The sequence below is a fragment of the Echinococcus granulosus genome, assembly GCF_000524195.1.
Source record: "Echinococcus granulosus chromosome Unknown EG_S00037, whole genome shotgun sequence".
Lineage (NCBI taxonomy): Eukaryota > Metazoa > Platyhelminthes > Cestoda > Cyclophyllidea > Taeniidae > Echinococcus > Echinococcus granulosus.
Genome location: NW_020170417.1, coordinates 567520 through 583517, shown reverse-complemented (window position 1 = coordinate 583517; position 15998 = coordinate 567520). Strand labels below are relative to the sequence as shown.

The 15998-nt window shown below is 43.4% G+C and overlaps 1 protein-coding gene across 1 annotated transcript in view; it reads left to right on the top strand. All coding sequences in view use genetic code 11, as the record gives it.

The window, feature by feature from the left end:
• Positions 1-1552: 1552 nt before the first annotated feature.
• The window catches only part of EGR_05260 (Pre-mRNA-processing-splicing factor 8), a gene marked incomplete at both ends in the record, with an annotated part of 21522 nt that continues 7076 nt past the window's right edge, over positions 1553-15998 (top strand). The window contains 16 exons of the mRNA XM_024494509.1: positions 1553-1571; positions 1642-1886; positions 1928-2226; positions 2431-2643; positions 2682-3153; positions 3188-3580; positions 3720-4889; positions 5791-6564; positions 7020-7322; positions 8309-8550; positions 9708-10013; positions 10084-10213; positions 11419-11726; positions 12946-13137; positions 14399-14636; positions 14973-15251. Coding sequence (XP_024351130.1) covers positions 1553-1571; positions 1642-1886; positions 1928-2226; positions 2431-2643; positions 2682-3153; positions 3188-3580; positions 3720-4889; positions 5791-6564; positions 7020-7322; positions 8309-8550; positions 9708-10013; positions 10084-10213; positions 11419-11726; positions 12946-13137; positions 14399-14636; positions 14973-15251 — 5583 coding nt within the window. The remainder of the gene's footprint in view (positions 1572-1641; positions 1887-1927; positions 2227-2430; positions 2644-2681; positions 3154-3187; positions 3581-3719; positions 4890-5790; positions 6565-7019; positions 7323-8308; positions 8551-9707; positions 10014-10083; positions 10214-11418; positions 11727-12945; positions 13138-14398; positions 14637-14972; positions 15252-15998) is intronic.

Sequence of the window (15998 nt, the reverse complement as noted above, 5' to 3'; positions counted from 1 at the left end):
CCTTGTTTTACTTAAGTGCTGCTCAGCCATATCAGTGTGGGATAGGATTAGCTAGCGGATAGGTAGAGGGGGTATCTCGTGTTCATTTAATTGATATCTTCATGCAGGTATTGTGGGCACCTATATAACGAAGATTTTGTTGGGTCACGATCACAGCTAGTATTAGTTCTGTTGATAATACTTTTCTCGCAGAACGCTGGACGAAGATTGGTGTAGGTGATAGACGCCAAATACAATACTTTTGTTAGGAAGTCTTCAGGAATTTTCCCATCCATGGCACATGTCTTTCTTCCGCCATGTTTAAGTTCATTTAGCAGCAATAAAGTGCAGGGTGGGTGCCCCTTATGATCGGGTTTACTTTCCGATGCCGCCAATGCAGCGCTCCGAGACTTTCTCGAAGACGAACTAAGAAATAATATCGTGTTAGATTATGCATTGTAGGGGTGGGGAAGGTCAGGGAGCATCTACATGGCGGGAGCCAAGGAGCTCAACGAAAGTACAAAAGCGGGCTTTTAATTGCAGCACAACAAAAATCCACTAAAAATATATTGAAGATAAAACCAGGCTAAACTTAGCTTACTAACATCTAAATTCGAAGCTCTTCGGTCTTAATATCTGTATGCGTTTTAATTACAGTGTTAACTATTTACTACTAGATTCAATGCGGATGTTGTAGACCCACGGATATTTTCCTGAAGACGCAAGGATACATAACACTCAGGCTGAACATATACGTATTTGACATGTAGTAGAGCTTGGAGCTACTGGCTCTTAGGCCAGCCCACCGGGGGAGGTACAATGGCCAAGACACAAAAGACCATCAAAACCAACGGTTAAAATTGACCAAATTAGCCACTAAACATCATATTAGAATATGTTTAAAAGTTGGTGTTTGACAAATGGTGAATGTATGTAGTGCCCCAAGGCTCCATTGAAGGTGAGAGAAGGCATAACATAGGACAAAATAGGTATTGTCGACATGCAGTGGAGCTTCAGGCTACTGGCATGGTCCAGAGGTCAACTGACCCGACGAAGGGACAATCGCGGCCACCCAATCATAATGGAGGAGGCTGCGTATTAATGGACTTGCAAGGTGGTTTGTGCAATGGTCTATTTTATGACTTGTATCACTAAAGCAGATTTTGTATTTCGTATCCCGGCAAGGGCCTAGCAATCACATAGGGCCAAACAAAGTCAACATCACGGCAAAAAACCAAAAGATACTTTAGCATTTGTGAGTAAAATGCTGCTGAGCAATAGGTAGTAGGATCAAACACCCAGTAAACGAAATATTGATCTCGCTTAACATATTTTAAGCCTCTGGCCTAAACTGTTTCAAAACAAACAGGTATTAAACAAACTACTACAAGATAAATCAACAAAGGATAGTATGCACCCTAAAAATGGCTTGTTTACCATGGAACCACAAATTATGTAGATTTTTAAGAACTGAAACAGACTTCCATAGTCAACCAATAAAGGCTAAAAGTGAATAGTGTATGGTGCCCATTGATAGCCCTCTGCAGCCGGAATAGCATACCCCTTCTGCGTGATGCTTCCAGCGAATAAGGGTTCGTTTTTTTGGAAAGACGGATTTTATTGATTGCAAATCGCATTAATGCCAAAATCTTTCTATTTTAGCGCTGGAGTGGCAGCAATTGCAATCGAAGAAGTATGCGGACAAGCGAAAGTTTGGTTTTGTGGAGGCGCAGAAGGAGGACATGCCTCCTGAACACATCCGCAAAATCGTTCGTGATCATGGTGATATGACCAATCGCAAGTTTCGCCATGATAAACGTGTTTATCTGGGAGCGCTCAAGTATATGCCGCATGCCATCTTGAAGCTCCTAGAGAACATGCCGATGCCTTGGGAGCAGATAAGAGATGTTAAGGCAAGTTCAATCGAGTTCTATTTTAACCGCCTCAGGTCTTGTATCACATCACGGGAGCTATTACCTTCGTGAACGAAATACCTTGGGTTGTCGAGCCGATCTACGTCGCCCAGTGGAGCTCCATGTGGATTATGATGCGTCGCGAAAAGCGAGATCGACGACACTTTAAGCGAATGCGCTTCCCTCCTTTCGATGATGAAGAACCACCACTAGACTACGCTGATAATATTCTTGACGTTGAACCTCTAGAACCGATCCAAATGGATCTTGATCCCGAAGAGGATGGCGCTATTGCTGAGTGGTTCTATGATCGGAATCCTCTCGCTGAAACTCCGTAAGTTTGTCTCAACAAGGTAGTGTCAAAAGTAGAATCTGAATAGGCAAAGCAATTGTTCCTTATTATTGAAAAGCGTAAAAAGAGGATAATTTTATTAAAGTAGGTGGCATCGTAACTTTTGGTTTGGGAAATCATGGTTCTTGGTATAGGAAATATCACCGAAGAGATTGGGGTAGATGAAACGTTTTTTTTTTATTCAAGGCACGTGAATGGTCTTACGTATCGACATTGGAATTTGCCACTGCCGATAATGTCGAATTTATATCGTCTAGCCAACTGTCTTTTGACGGATCTTGTGGATGATAACTACTTTTATCTCTTCGACCTCAAGTCGTTTTTCACCGCAAAAGCTCTTAACGTGGCTCTACCAGGTGGTCCAAAGTTTGAACCATTGGTGAAGGACAAAAACCTTGAGTAAGTTGCGCTTTTATACCACCTATTTGTTTTTCTAGTGACGAGGACTGGAATGAATTCAACGACATTAATAAGATTATAATCCGCCAGCCCATTCGCACGGAGTATCGAATTGCCTTTCCCTACCTGTATAATAGTTATCCCTTTCAAGTTCACCTGTCATGGTACCATACACCAAACGTTCTTTTCATAAAGACTGAAGATCCCGATCTCCCGGCCTTCTACTTTGATCCTCTCATTAACCCAATTTCACAACGTCACACTGTAAAGGTTCCAGAGGCTCATATTGCAGGCTTCGACGAGGATGAGGGGGGATTCAGCCTTCCAGAGCACTACAGACCCTTTATGGCTGAGACACCTTTGTACACAGACAACACGGCCAATGGTATCGGCCTCCTCTGGGCACCCAGACCCTTCAATCTTAGGTCTGGTTGCACCCGACGCGCTCTTGACGTTCCATTGGTTCAAACTTGGTATCGAGAACACTGTCCCTCTGGAATGCCAGTGAAGGTAGGGCCTGTCATTTTCCAACGCCCCTTTCTAGGTTCGTGTATCCTACCAAAAGCTGCTGAAGTACTTCGTGCTCAACGCCCTACATCACAGGAAGCCAAAACCACAGCGGAAGCGCTATCTCTTCCGCTCGTTCAAGGCTACTAAGTTCTTCCAAGCCACCACGCTTGATTGGGTGGAGGTGGGCCTCCAAGTTTGTCGTCAGGGCTACAACATGCTGAATCTGCTGATCCATCGAAAGAACCTTAATTATCTTCACCTAGACTACAACTTCAACCTAAAACCAGTTAAGACTTTGACCACGAAGGAGCGCAAAAAGTCGCGTTTCGGCAATGCCTTCCATCTTTGCCGCGAGATCCTTCGTTTGACCAAGCTCGTGGTCGATAGCCACGTGCAGTATCGTCTGGGCAATGTGGATGCCTATCAGGTACGATGATATCGCAGGGGTCCAGAAGGTAGTTGATATGTGAACTACCCAGTTCTCCCCATCTGTTGGCCTTAACGCACGGCATGGGGCGACGGTGATACTGCCTTTTCTGATAATGCTTTTTTCTCCTACCAAACAGCTCGCTGATGGCCTCCAATACATCTTCTCCCATGTCGGCCAACTCACGGGCATGTACCGTTACAAGTACAAACTCATGCGACAAATCCGTATGTGCAAAGACCTAAAACACTTAATCTATTATCGATTCAACACCGGTCCAGTGGGTAAAGGTCCCGGGGTCGGTATGTGGGCGCCAGCGTGGCGCGTCTGGCTCTTCTTCATGCGCGGAATCACCCCGCTTTTGGAGCGGTGGCTAGGCAACCTTCTATCCCGACAGTTCGAGGGACGTCACTCTAAGGGAGTGGCTAAGACTGTCACTAAGCAGCGTGTGGAGTCACATTATGATTTGGAATTGCGTGCTGCTGTCATGCACGATATCATCGACATGATGCCCGAGGGTATTAAGCAGAACAAAGCGAGAACCATTCTACAGCACCTGAGTGAAGCCTGGCGTTGTTGGAAGGCCAACATACCTTGGAAGGTGCCTAATATGCCCATCCCCATCGAAAATATGATTTTGCGTTACGTGAAAGCTAAGGCAGATTGGTGGACAAACACAGCTCATTACAACCGCGAGCGTATTCGTCGTGGAGCCACGGTAGATAAAACAGTTTGCAAAAAGAACCTGGGTCGTCTCACTCGCCTCTACCTAAAAGCGGAGCAAGAAAGGCAGCATAATTACCTCAAGGACGGTCCCTATGTCACGCCTGAGGAGGCGGTGGCTATCTACACCACGACAGTGCATTGGCTAGAGAGTCGTCGTTTCTCCCCCATTCCTTTCCCTCCAGTAAGCTACAAGCATGACACAAAGTTGTTGATTCTAGCCCTGGAGCGACTGCGTGAATCATACTCCGTGAAGAACCGTTTAAACCAATCGCAGCGTGAGGAATTGGGTCTAATTGAGCAGGCCTATGATAGCCCACACGAGGCGTTAAGTCGAATCAAGCGTCATCTGTTGACACAACGAGCTTTTAAAGAGGTGGGAATCGAGTTTATGGACCTCTACAGCCACCTTGTACCAGTTTACGACGTTGAACCATTGGAAAAGATCACAGACGCTTATCTTGACCAGTATTTATGGTATGAAGCGGATAAGCGAAGGCTCTTCCCACCTTGGATCAAGCCTGCGGATTCTGAACCCCCGCCACTTCTGGTCTATAAGTGGTGTCAGGGCATTAACAACCTAAAGGTGAGTTAGTTTTAAGGAACTAAATTTTGCTTAATAGTGTTAAAGCATGTTAGTCTAGACCTTAAATACTCACTTTTATCACTTCTACTGCGGTAGAAGTGTAGAATATAATTAAAAGATAGGTTGGGTTAAGTTTACTGGCGAGTCCAAAAAACTCGCATGTGTGCCTATCCTCGCGACAAACACAAATTTAATCGGAAAGTAAATCATTTAAACCAACCCTTGTGTGATAAAAGTGAGGATTTGTTATGTTTATCCCTTTGAAGTAACTACAAACGGGTTTTGTGCGATTCAGTGTTGCTTACCACTCGGATTAAGGAAAGGTTTCGGTTTTGATTATTTGAACTGTAGAGATATTGGCATTTATTCTAGCATTAGTTGTAGTCGGTTGAACGGCTAACTGGTAGTTTCGCTAAGATGGTCGTCAGGAATCAAGTAGCTAAGACGAAGCTGGTAAAAAACCTACCCAATACAAAGGCATAATCCTTTGATTATTCGATTTCTTAAAATCCTAAAGCCCTGAAAATGGGGAGCAGTTGGACTGTACTATGAATAACTTCATCTAGAAAAGTAATGAATGTCTGAGTCACTTGAATTATTTTAAGACATCTTTGGATGGAGAATAGAACTATTAACTTTGCATTGTGGTGGAAACTCAAATTATTGAGAATGATACCATAGATTTAATACATTCTTATACGGAAACTGGGAATTTAATATCGTTAATCTGTGTTATTTCATGTTGGGATTCTGGCCCTCAATGATTTTTTACCATTTTTTAATCGGCGGTGTGATAGAGTAATTTCGGCGCCTTCACTCGGTCTCGATATCAAGATTAGGCAGAACGAAAGGTGAGATTTCAAAATTCATTAAGAACTTCGCTCATTAACCACCCTTTTAGGATGTGTGGGAGACGAGTGAGGGTGAGTGCAACGTGCTGCTTGAGACGCGTTTCGAGAAGGTCTACGAGAAGGTCGATCTCACCTTGCTCAATCGTCTGCTGCGCCTCATCGTTGATCACAACATTGCTGACTATATGACAGCGAAGAATAACGTTGTGATCAATTACAAGGACATGAACCACATTAATAGCTACGGCATCATCCGTGGTCTTCAGTTTGCCTCTTTCATCATGCAGTACTATGGTTTGGTTCTCGATCTCCTTGTTGTCGGTCTGGAACGTTCCTCCGAGATGGCTGGATCCCCACAAATGCCCAACGACTTTTTGCAGTACCAGGACACCGCCACCGAGGTCGCTCACCCCATCCGTCTCTACACACGTTACGTGGACCGCTTTTGGATGTTTCTGCGCTTCAGTGCCGAGGAGGCGCGTGATCTTATCCAGCGCTACCTCACTGAGCATCCTGATCCCAACAACGAAAACATTGTGGGCTACAATAATAAGAAATGCTGGCCCCGGGACTCGCGGATGCGGCTGATGAAGCACGATGTCAACCTGGGTCGAGCGGTGTTCTGGGACATTAAGAACCGTCTGCCACGCTCTGTCACCACGATTGATTGGGAAAGCTCCTTTGTGTCAGTCTACTCGAAGGACAATCCCAATCTTTTATTTGCGATGTGTGGCTTTGAGTGTCGTATCCGACCGGCATGTAGAGCTCCTAGCCAGGCTTCTGACGTGAATCTGCCGGGTGGAGTATGGCATCTGCAAAATGAGGTGCGTTAGTGTGGTTACCTCAGCTTTTTTACCTGCAGTGTTCTCTTGGTATCTCCATGGTAAAACTCGTGCTCAAACAGCACGGAATTCTAGATTTCTACACTTCATACCAGCTTCAGTAAAGAAGCTGTTTAATCTTTTTTAACCACGAGAATTGTGGCCGCATGGAATGTTTGCCACCACAGATGAAACCAATTTTCGAAATCTAGTATTATTTGATTTTGGTGGTGACTCAGTGGCTTTCCTCGTGTTTACGTTAGCTAACATTTGCACTGACGAAGAACCGTCTTTTCTTGAAGTTGGCCCTTAAGAACAGAAATTCCATGCTCCGCAGCATAACAGATGAGTGAAAGTCATTTTCCGTCCGAAATTTGGTGAACGATTTCTCACCTCTTTATAGTGGAAATTTTCAATCCTTTTTTTCGCGTTCATCCATTCACCCACTCTCATTCTAGGTGACGAAGGAGCGCACTGCCCAATGCTTCCTTCGTGTGGATGACGAGTCGATGCAACGATTCCACAATCGCGTACGCCAGATCCTCATGGCCTCGGGCTCAACGACTTTTACGAAGATCGTGAACAAGTGGAACACCGCCCTTATTGGTCTCATGACATACTTTCGCGAGGCCGCCAGTTCCACTGTGCCACTGCTCGACCTGTTGGTGAAGTGCGAGAATAAAATCCAGACCCGCATTAAAATTGGCCTCAATTCAAAGATGCCGGCTCGTTTCCCACCTGTTGTCTTCTATACTCCCAAGGTAAGCTTTGAATCCCATTCATGAAACTAGATTTTGTGCTTTAACAGTTTAGTGTTTACGCTCTCTGCAAGAGAAAACTTCACTTCCACATTAAACATTTAGATGACTTGATGGTCTTGGTGAACTGCTCATGATAACCAGCGTACGGCGAGATGCTGTCCCTCATTGACTCAAGCGAAGCTTGAGCTTGTGGCCATTAATCTTGTGACACTCCGCACTGTCCAGAATTAGCCATTCATGCCTGGTTGGTCAAAGATAATCAATCGCCAAGCCCCTTGCCTTCGTGGCTTTCTCGGACGGCCTCTGCATTTCGATAGGTTGAACAAATCTTTAGCACTCTTCTTCCACCTGTTTATTGAGACTTGAAATTTTCAATGCTATTGACATGCTTGAAGTTCGAGATAAAGTCTACCTGAAACGTTAATTACATTTAAGGCAGGTGTTCAGTTGCATCTAGCCTTGTCGAGATACTTAGGTACCTGTATATTCTTTTGGTATCGCTGCATTTTGGGTCGAGGGCGTTGGATTGATCTGTCAAGCCATGGGGTTATTTGTCACGTCATAAGTCTCCTTTCTCTTGGAAAGATTTGAAACTTTTTCAAAACCTACTTTCTTAGTTTGTGTAGGTGATCATGAAATCGATCACTTTTGAAAATCTTGCAAACATTATTTTCGGCAATACGCTTTTACTCCCGTAATTTTTAATGTTTGTATTAACTATCGTTTTTACTGAGAATTGTGAATCGTTTCTGTGACTTGTTTGGCAAACATGACGGTAGCGGTTGAAATGCTCAACACAAATTTTCGTGAAGTTCATTCGAGACGCGAGGCGATTGTAACATTACCGAGCAGGTTACTTGAACTTAATCCGATTTAAACCGGCTATTGACATCTATCATGATTGTCAGTTTATCAATTCTCCACTTTGACAATTATCTTGCGATTGGATTTAAAATTACGTTTTACTCTTTTCTCTTGGTGCACAGGAGCTAGGTGGTCTAGGCATGCTGAGCATGGGTCACGTGCTCATCCCTCAATCTGACTTGCGATGGTCGAAACAGACGGACGTGGGTATCACCCACTTCCGCTCAGGCATGAGCCACGATGAGGACCAAGTGATTCCCACTCTCTTCTCCTACATCCAGACCTGGGAAACCGAGTTCCGTGACTCCCAGTCAGTGTGGGCTGAATACGCACTCAAACGCCAGGAGGCCAACGCGCAAAATAGGTAAGTTTTTTCCTCCGTTGCTGCATTTTTTTTACTGGAGGAGTCTTTGTGGAACCCTAAGGGTTGTCGATGTATCTAATCGGGCTATTTATACAAATTTGTTACCCCGTTTGCCTCTGAAAACGTCACAAGATGTTAGTCTGAAAGCTCCACTATTGTAAGCAAGTGGAAGGGCTGAGACGTCATGGACAGAGTGGGAGACTACAAAGGGCTAAGCAGTCGAACTTTGGTTTCTTACAAATATTGCAAAAGGGGATCAGTCAAGTTCATATCGGCTCCTAACATTGCAGTCATGATCAATTTTTCGAAGGATTTCCACCAAAATATAGTCATTTGAGGATTGTTCTCGTCTTTATAGACTTTTCAGCTTCTAACTGCGTTATTTGTGACGACTTTAGTCTCTGTTTTACAAACGATCCAATTCGCTATCAAGTTTTTGGAAAACAGAACTGTTCACCTACTAGATGGGAAGTTTTATTGCAAATTTTTATAACTTCAATTAATCAGTGGTTAACGGCTTGAGTCATTTGAATTTTACGCTGAATATACTTCCGGTTTGCTAATGTCCGTTGTCGGATTGCGTAGAGGCACAACAAGTTGTGCCTACTACTTCTTTCGCCACCTGAACATGTTACAATGCTTTTCACAAATAGTCTAAGCCCTAGTATCTGCCTTCAATTTCATTTTGGAATGCTAGATGTGTTGTTTCACGGATACAGATCTTGTGACAAACCCTTAATCATTGGTCTTCACCGCTTAAACTGGCAATTTCGATTTGATAGGATTCGCTTGGTCAGATGCGGTCTTTCTACTATCATTGCTGTTATTAGTGAAAATAAAAGTGGGGATTGTGAAAATTCCCATAATTTGTAGTCTTTCTAAATTGGGTTGCTAATCAATAAATGCTCCTAAAGAAAAGCTTGCTCCTGGCTCACGGACTCGCTGATTATTTACTAAACTCAAACCCTCGTTAAAAGGTTTTTTGCGGTGCACTTAATTATTCTGGCCTTGAAAATGTGAACTAAACTGAGTCCTACACCCTCGCTTAGCCACTAAGTTATTGGCTAAACACCTCTTGACTAAGTCATTACTACCGGTAACTCATAATAGCCAGCATGTTGCCTTGATGTTTTATGCCCCATTCACTCATATCCTAGACGTTTGACTCTGGAAGACCTGGAAGACAGCTGGGATCGGGGTATTCCGCGAATCAACACCCTCTTTCAGAAGGACCGGCATACCCTGGCCTACGACAAAGGTTGGCGCGTTCGAACGGAATTCAAGCAGTATCAGGTGCTGAAGCAGAACCCTTTCTGGTGGACACATCAGCGCCACGATGGTAAGCTGTGGAATCTCAACAACTACCGCACCGACATGATCCAGGCCCTGGGCGGTGTGGAGGGAATTTTGGAGCATACCCTCTTCAAGGGCACATACTTCCCCACCTGGGAGGGTCTCTTTTGGTACGCGTCTTTCACCTTCCCACACTTTTGATAGTTTTTTGATGCCTAAATCGCATCATTCATTTACTAGGGAGAAGGCGAGTGGTTTCGAAGAGTCGATGAAGTACAAGAAGCTGACGAACGCCCAGCGCTCCGGTCTAAACCAGATTCCAAATCGTCGATTCACGTTGTGGTGGTCACCCACCATTAATCGTGCTAATGTAAGTGAATTCGTGCTATTCGAGTGCGTTTTTGTCTGGTTTTCCGTCATTCGTATTTTGATCAGTTGCGAGAGCCCTTATTCACTTTGGCGACTTTGAATTTTGCCTCGCCTATTGTGCTTGAAAAGAAAAACTGTTGTATCATTGAATTATCAGTGGAGTGGAAGACCTGAAGCTAATTATAGAGTTCTAAGGATTGCGTCACGTCTTTAAAATTAACCAAATGTTTACATAGTCGTATAATTTATTGGCAGTTATTGCCACAACTTTGTGTGATCTTTGTTTCGTTTCACTTTTTTGCTACCACTGTTTAATATCCTGTCTGTCACTCATTTGAAGCCACCGCACATCAGTTTCCGCATCACTGCCGTCACCTTCCCCATTGTTGTCCTGTAAAGTTGGCTCGCTTACTCGTTTGTAAGATTACTTTCGCGCAATTGCTGCGTCATTAGAACCACCATCACTACAGTAACCACGGTTCCTTCCCTCTATTGTTTTACTGCCCCATCAATTCAGCGTGTCTGAAAGGAATTATGGTTTTGATCAAAGCCTAAATTTTGTGTGCATCTGACCACATTTCGTGTCCATAGGAAAGGCAGCAGCGGAATTTACGGAGTAATACCACCTTGTATGAAACTGTTTTTGTGTTTTGTTCCAAAACGGGATTCGTCTTTTAGATCACGGTCTCGCTTTGTTACTAGGGCTCTATCAAGCTGTGAGACACGGGATGACAAAACGGGAGATTAGATTTAAACACTTTGTCATTGCGTATTTTCGTCGTCACTATTCACGTTCATTTCGACTTAAACGACAACCTTGTAGAGATGGATTGCTCTACTCTGTTTTTAAAATGTTCAATTTTATCAGCCTTCGTTATTTGGAACCATTGCAGCATCCGATTTACCTGTAAAGATGCTACTAGGCCTGAGAGTCGGGCGGGAATTTCATTGTAGCCGACTACAAACTGGGAGACTAGTCGAGTAGGTGGCATTTTCAGTTTTTTTCAAATCACGCTAATCTATCGTCTTGGCATTCCAGTCACTCCAGAAGATGTCCTCTGAAGTAGCAGTTTGGAAGATTATTTGTGAAGGTGGAGGACTGAAAAGTTCTGGACACCCTTGTATGTAATTAAAATAGATACTAGTCCGTTTGTCTCTACATTAACGGTCCCCAAAGATGGGAATGACACGTCTTCTTCCCCACAGGTGTACGTAGGTTTCCAAGTACAGTTGGATTTGACTGGAATCTTCATGCATGGCAAAATTCCCACGCTGAAGATTTCTCTCATTCAAATCTTCCGCGCCCACTTGTGGCAGAAGATCCACGAGTCGGTGGTGATGGACCTCTGCCAGGTCTTCGATCAGGAGCTCGACGCTCTCGAGATTGAGACGGTGCAGAAGGAGACCATCCACCCGCGCAAGTCCTACAAAATGAACTCCAGCTGCGCTGACATCCTCCTCTTCGCCTCGTACAAGTGGCCTGTCTCTCGACCCAGTCTTTTAGCCGACTCAAAGTTAGTTACATAGCTCCTCCGATCCTGTTCCTTCTGCTTTTATGATTTTCAAGTTGCTTTAGGACACTTGGTGACTTTTAGATCAACTGTGCAGACGGTTAAATAAGCATTTATTCACAATGGGGGCTAGTTCCTAGTTTGTTTTACTAAATTTTCCTATCAAAATAGGATCTCAAATCATTTCCTTTATGTGTGTCGCAATCACAATTTTTACTTCCTATGGATCGGCTCGTTGCTGTTTGATCTCGCCTATTTTACTGAAAATTTATTTCCATCACTTACAACTACAGATCATCAATTTCCATCTTCGTCCACTTTGAATTGGTGGCTTACCTTCCCCAAGAAACTGTTCCCACTGCTGCGTCGTGTTTCCACCTCTAAACTTAAATTGAAAAACTAGTCTGTCCTTTACCAAATGGGTCGAAATGCCTACTCGTTGGGGCACAGTTTGCTTAGTAATGGAGGGTAAAGTTTTGGTCTACAACGATTCGATTGAAGTTTTAGCTACGTTTTTAACCGCTGTTGCGAATCTGTAACATTAGAAAACGACAAAGCTTTGCCGTTAGATAGGGTTACATATGGATTGTCGCGGTGTACTTTAGCACCTTGTTTCATTTCCATATTTTTGTAAGATGCAGGTAAGTTTTATGCGGCCGATAAATGGAGCACTTTTTGCTGTAAAATACCCTCTTCGGTTAAAGTCGGTTTGAAATATGCGTTTGTTGGTTTGTCAGTTTCAGTACCGTAATGCGTTTTAAAGATGTTTGCCCATGTCCCTTGAGATATTTTGAAACTCATTGTTTACGTCTCAAATGTAGTTGCGGATTTTCATCGGACGTGCCGATTTTGCGAAATTCCTACACTGTTTTGTGTTAGTTTTGCGTGTTTTGAAGACAGGCCCTTTCACTTGTTGGTGGTCGTCGCCTTCGTCCCTCTTAAGCCTCTTTAAAAGTGGCTCAACTTTTCATCTTTATACTTTATCGGCGAAAAGCGGCTTTTTACACGATAATTTGACATTGAATCTGGTGTTTGTTGAATTATTTCCTTCATGCTGCCGCACATTCCAGTTCTGTTCAAGTTTTTTTTATGGGGTGTGACTAGTTATCCCAAAAATACACTTCACTTTAAATACCACTATATAATTATTTCCCGATTGCTTTAAATCACTTAACCACATTAACTCGTTGGCAAATACTAATTTTATGCTGTTGTCACGTAGGGACGTGATGGACGGCACCACGACGCAAAAGTACTGGATTGATGTGCAGCTACGTTGGGGCGATTACGACTCACACGACGTGGAACGCTACTGCAGAGCCAAATTCCTCGACTACACCACCGACACTATGTCTATCTACCCCTCACCCACCGGCGTAATGATTGCCATTGACCTAGCCTACAACCTTCACAGGTACTGCTCTTGTCACGCTTATACCATCCCTCTTAATTTGGTAGTTAGCTCCGACTACGCGTCTTTATCATCTCTGTTTTCTTTAAGTTTACTGTCGGTGACCCAAAATTCAGGTTTTTTTAAGCCTCTTGAAACCCTATTTTGAGATCGACATATTCAACTTTTATTTCTATTTTTGGTTTGAACTCCAACTTGATTTACTTTCCGGACAAGAATAGCATTTGCTTTTGAACAGTGATGCGTCTTCACTTTTACTACTTGAAATAGCGCGTCACGCCTGTGTTAGTCCAATTCCTTCGTAATGTTCGATTTTCATAAAAAGTCAATTGAGCAGTGTAGCACACGACAATTTTTCATGTTCATAGGACATTCACTCCAGCATGTACCGTTAATGCAGATACTTTACTTCCTTCAGTACATATAAAGTTGTTTTTCTTTTAACCAAGTTCCGTCTTGGTATTTTACGCAAAAGCAAACTGGAAGTCATCCATTTTGTGGGGATACTGCGAAGAATAAGTGGGTCATCCCCACAAGGTAAGGATATACCTTTGCAAAAGTACTGCAGTGGTGGATATTCTAACTTTGACCATAGCTTCAGTTGCTCCCTTTTGTCCAGGTCTGAAATGAGCAATATCAGCGCTTTTTCCCGTTGAACTTTTGACATTTCTGTCATATCTTCGCATTCGTGCGAATCGAAAATACCCCGTATGTTACCGATGAACATTAGTTGTTTGACTTGTAATTATTTGTGCCGAGGAAAGCAATAACCATCATTAGTATTTGAGTGACCGTATCCGTGTAATTTAAAACGTTTCAGCCATGAATGGTTATTCTGCATTTTTGCTTCTCAAAGTTTACCCTAGAGAGCTCATTTGTAGGATACTTGTCATTTAAACGCCTGTCTCTCGTATTTTTCCAGATTCATCAAATGCTTGGACAATCCTTTTCTATAAAATAACCTAAATTAAAGCAAGTTTATCCGAGTCATTTGGGCTTGAACCAGTGTGCATGCTGTTGCGTTTAATTGCTTGATAGTTGATGAGAAAATTCTGGTTTTTGTGAGTCGACAGCGAAGAGATCCCTAGATCAAGTGTCAGGATAGTTCTCCCCTAAGTATTCGGTATATTTGTTTCCTTATCTATTGCAATTCTTCACACGGACCAACTCTACCATCCAGCAATCTGTCTGCAAAAACGGACTACTTTGTGAATATAGGGGTTGCGATATAAGTACACTTAATGTCAACATTTTTCGCCTCTAGCGCTTACGGCAACTGGTTCCCAGGCTGCAAGCCGCTCATTCAACAGGCTATGCTGAAGATTATGAAGGCTAATCCTGCGCTCTACGTGTTGCGTGAACGCATTCGCAAGGCTCTGCAGCTCTACTCCAGCGAGCCCACGGAGCCCTACCTTAGCTCGCAAAATTACAATGAGCTCTTCTCTAACCAGACTATCTGGTTTGTGGATGACACCAACGTCTATCGCGTCACCATACACAAGGTTTGTGCCCTATCTATTTTGCCCTCTCTGCGCCTTGGACTTGATCCCAATTCCAGTGTAAATCAAGCTTAACCTATCTAACAACTCTGGCTGTCTCGACACAACTGTTTCTAAGTCTATTCATATAAGTAGTATCTTGAATCTTTGAAGTTATTCATAAGCCAATAATTATTGAAACTCGCTTAATTAGGCTAATTTGCAGTGCTTATTTCCTTACTTCAATCTTACTCGTCACGGCTTATGAGTTAGACCAAGGGTGAAGTTTTTTTTTGGATACACAAAATATCAAGTACATCTTCAACCGATATGGTAGATTTTTTCCCCCTTCTTTCGCAGACATTCGAGGGTAATCTCACCACCAAGCCCATAAACGGTGCGATTTTCATTTTCAATCCACGGACGGGTCAGCTCTTCCTGAAGATTATCCACACCTCCGTGTGGGCGGGTCAGAAACGTCTGGGTCAATTGGCCAAATGGAAGACGGCCGAAGAGGTGGCCGCGCTCATCCGTTCTCTGCCTGTAGAAGAACAGCCCAAGCAGATCATCGTCACACGCAAGGGCATGCTCGACCCCTTGGAGGTCCACCTCCTCGACTTCCCTAACATTGTCATCAAGGTGGGTGTCCATACTATACGTTCTAAAGCTACTCTGTCCGTTTTGGTCTGGTGGTGATGCATTTGCCAAGTTATCCAAGTTAGTGGAGCTTGAGGATTTGGGTTAAGGATGATCGCTGCCAGTCTTTAGATGCGGTGAGATATTGATGTTTGCCAATTCATGATGCCCTCCACTTGCATGTTACCGGTGTTCTTAGAGAGTTGTTGATGTAGCGAGTCCTATTAATTTGATCCACCGGCTGCCTGTGTTGAATACAGGGGCAGTTCGCCTGCTTTTTGCTGTACTTATTAGATCCTAAGAAAATTTTAATTATCATTTTACTTGATTTTAATATGGCTTGAATAGCCTGTCAATTTGTCTACGGAAGACAAACTATATCGTCGTTTGTGTCGCTCTTTGGACAAAAAACCGACAGTTTCGTTAACCCCCAAAATTGTAGTTGTTGCAGGGTGAGAAGGGCCAGTGCGTTAGTAGGCAAATGGATCTCTTATTTTCGAAAACTTTGTGTCATTTAGGGTGGTTGTCATCCTGTGTCGTTTAGCCTTCTATTTATCCAATTGTTTGATCAGAAATCCCTCGTTTTCTGAACGAAAAGCCATGCACCCTTTCGCTGCATCCCGGAGACTGTTCGTGTAGTACGAATAAATGTAACAATATAGTCGGTTTCGTTGAGCTTCTCTCCCATAACTTCAGCCATAATCAATCTCCGATTCTGATTTTGTTTATTTTTGCGAGAGATGGTCGTGA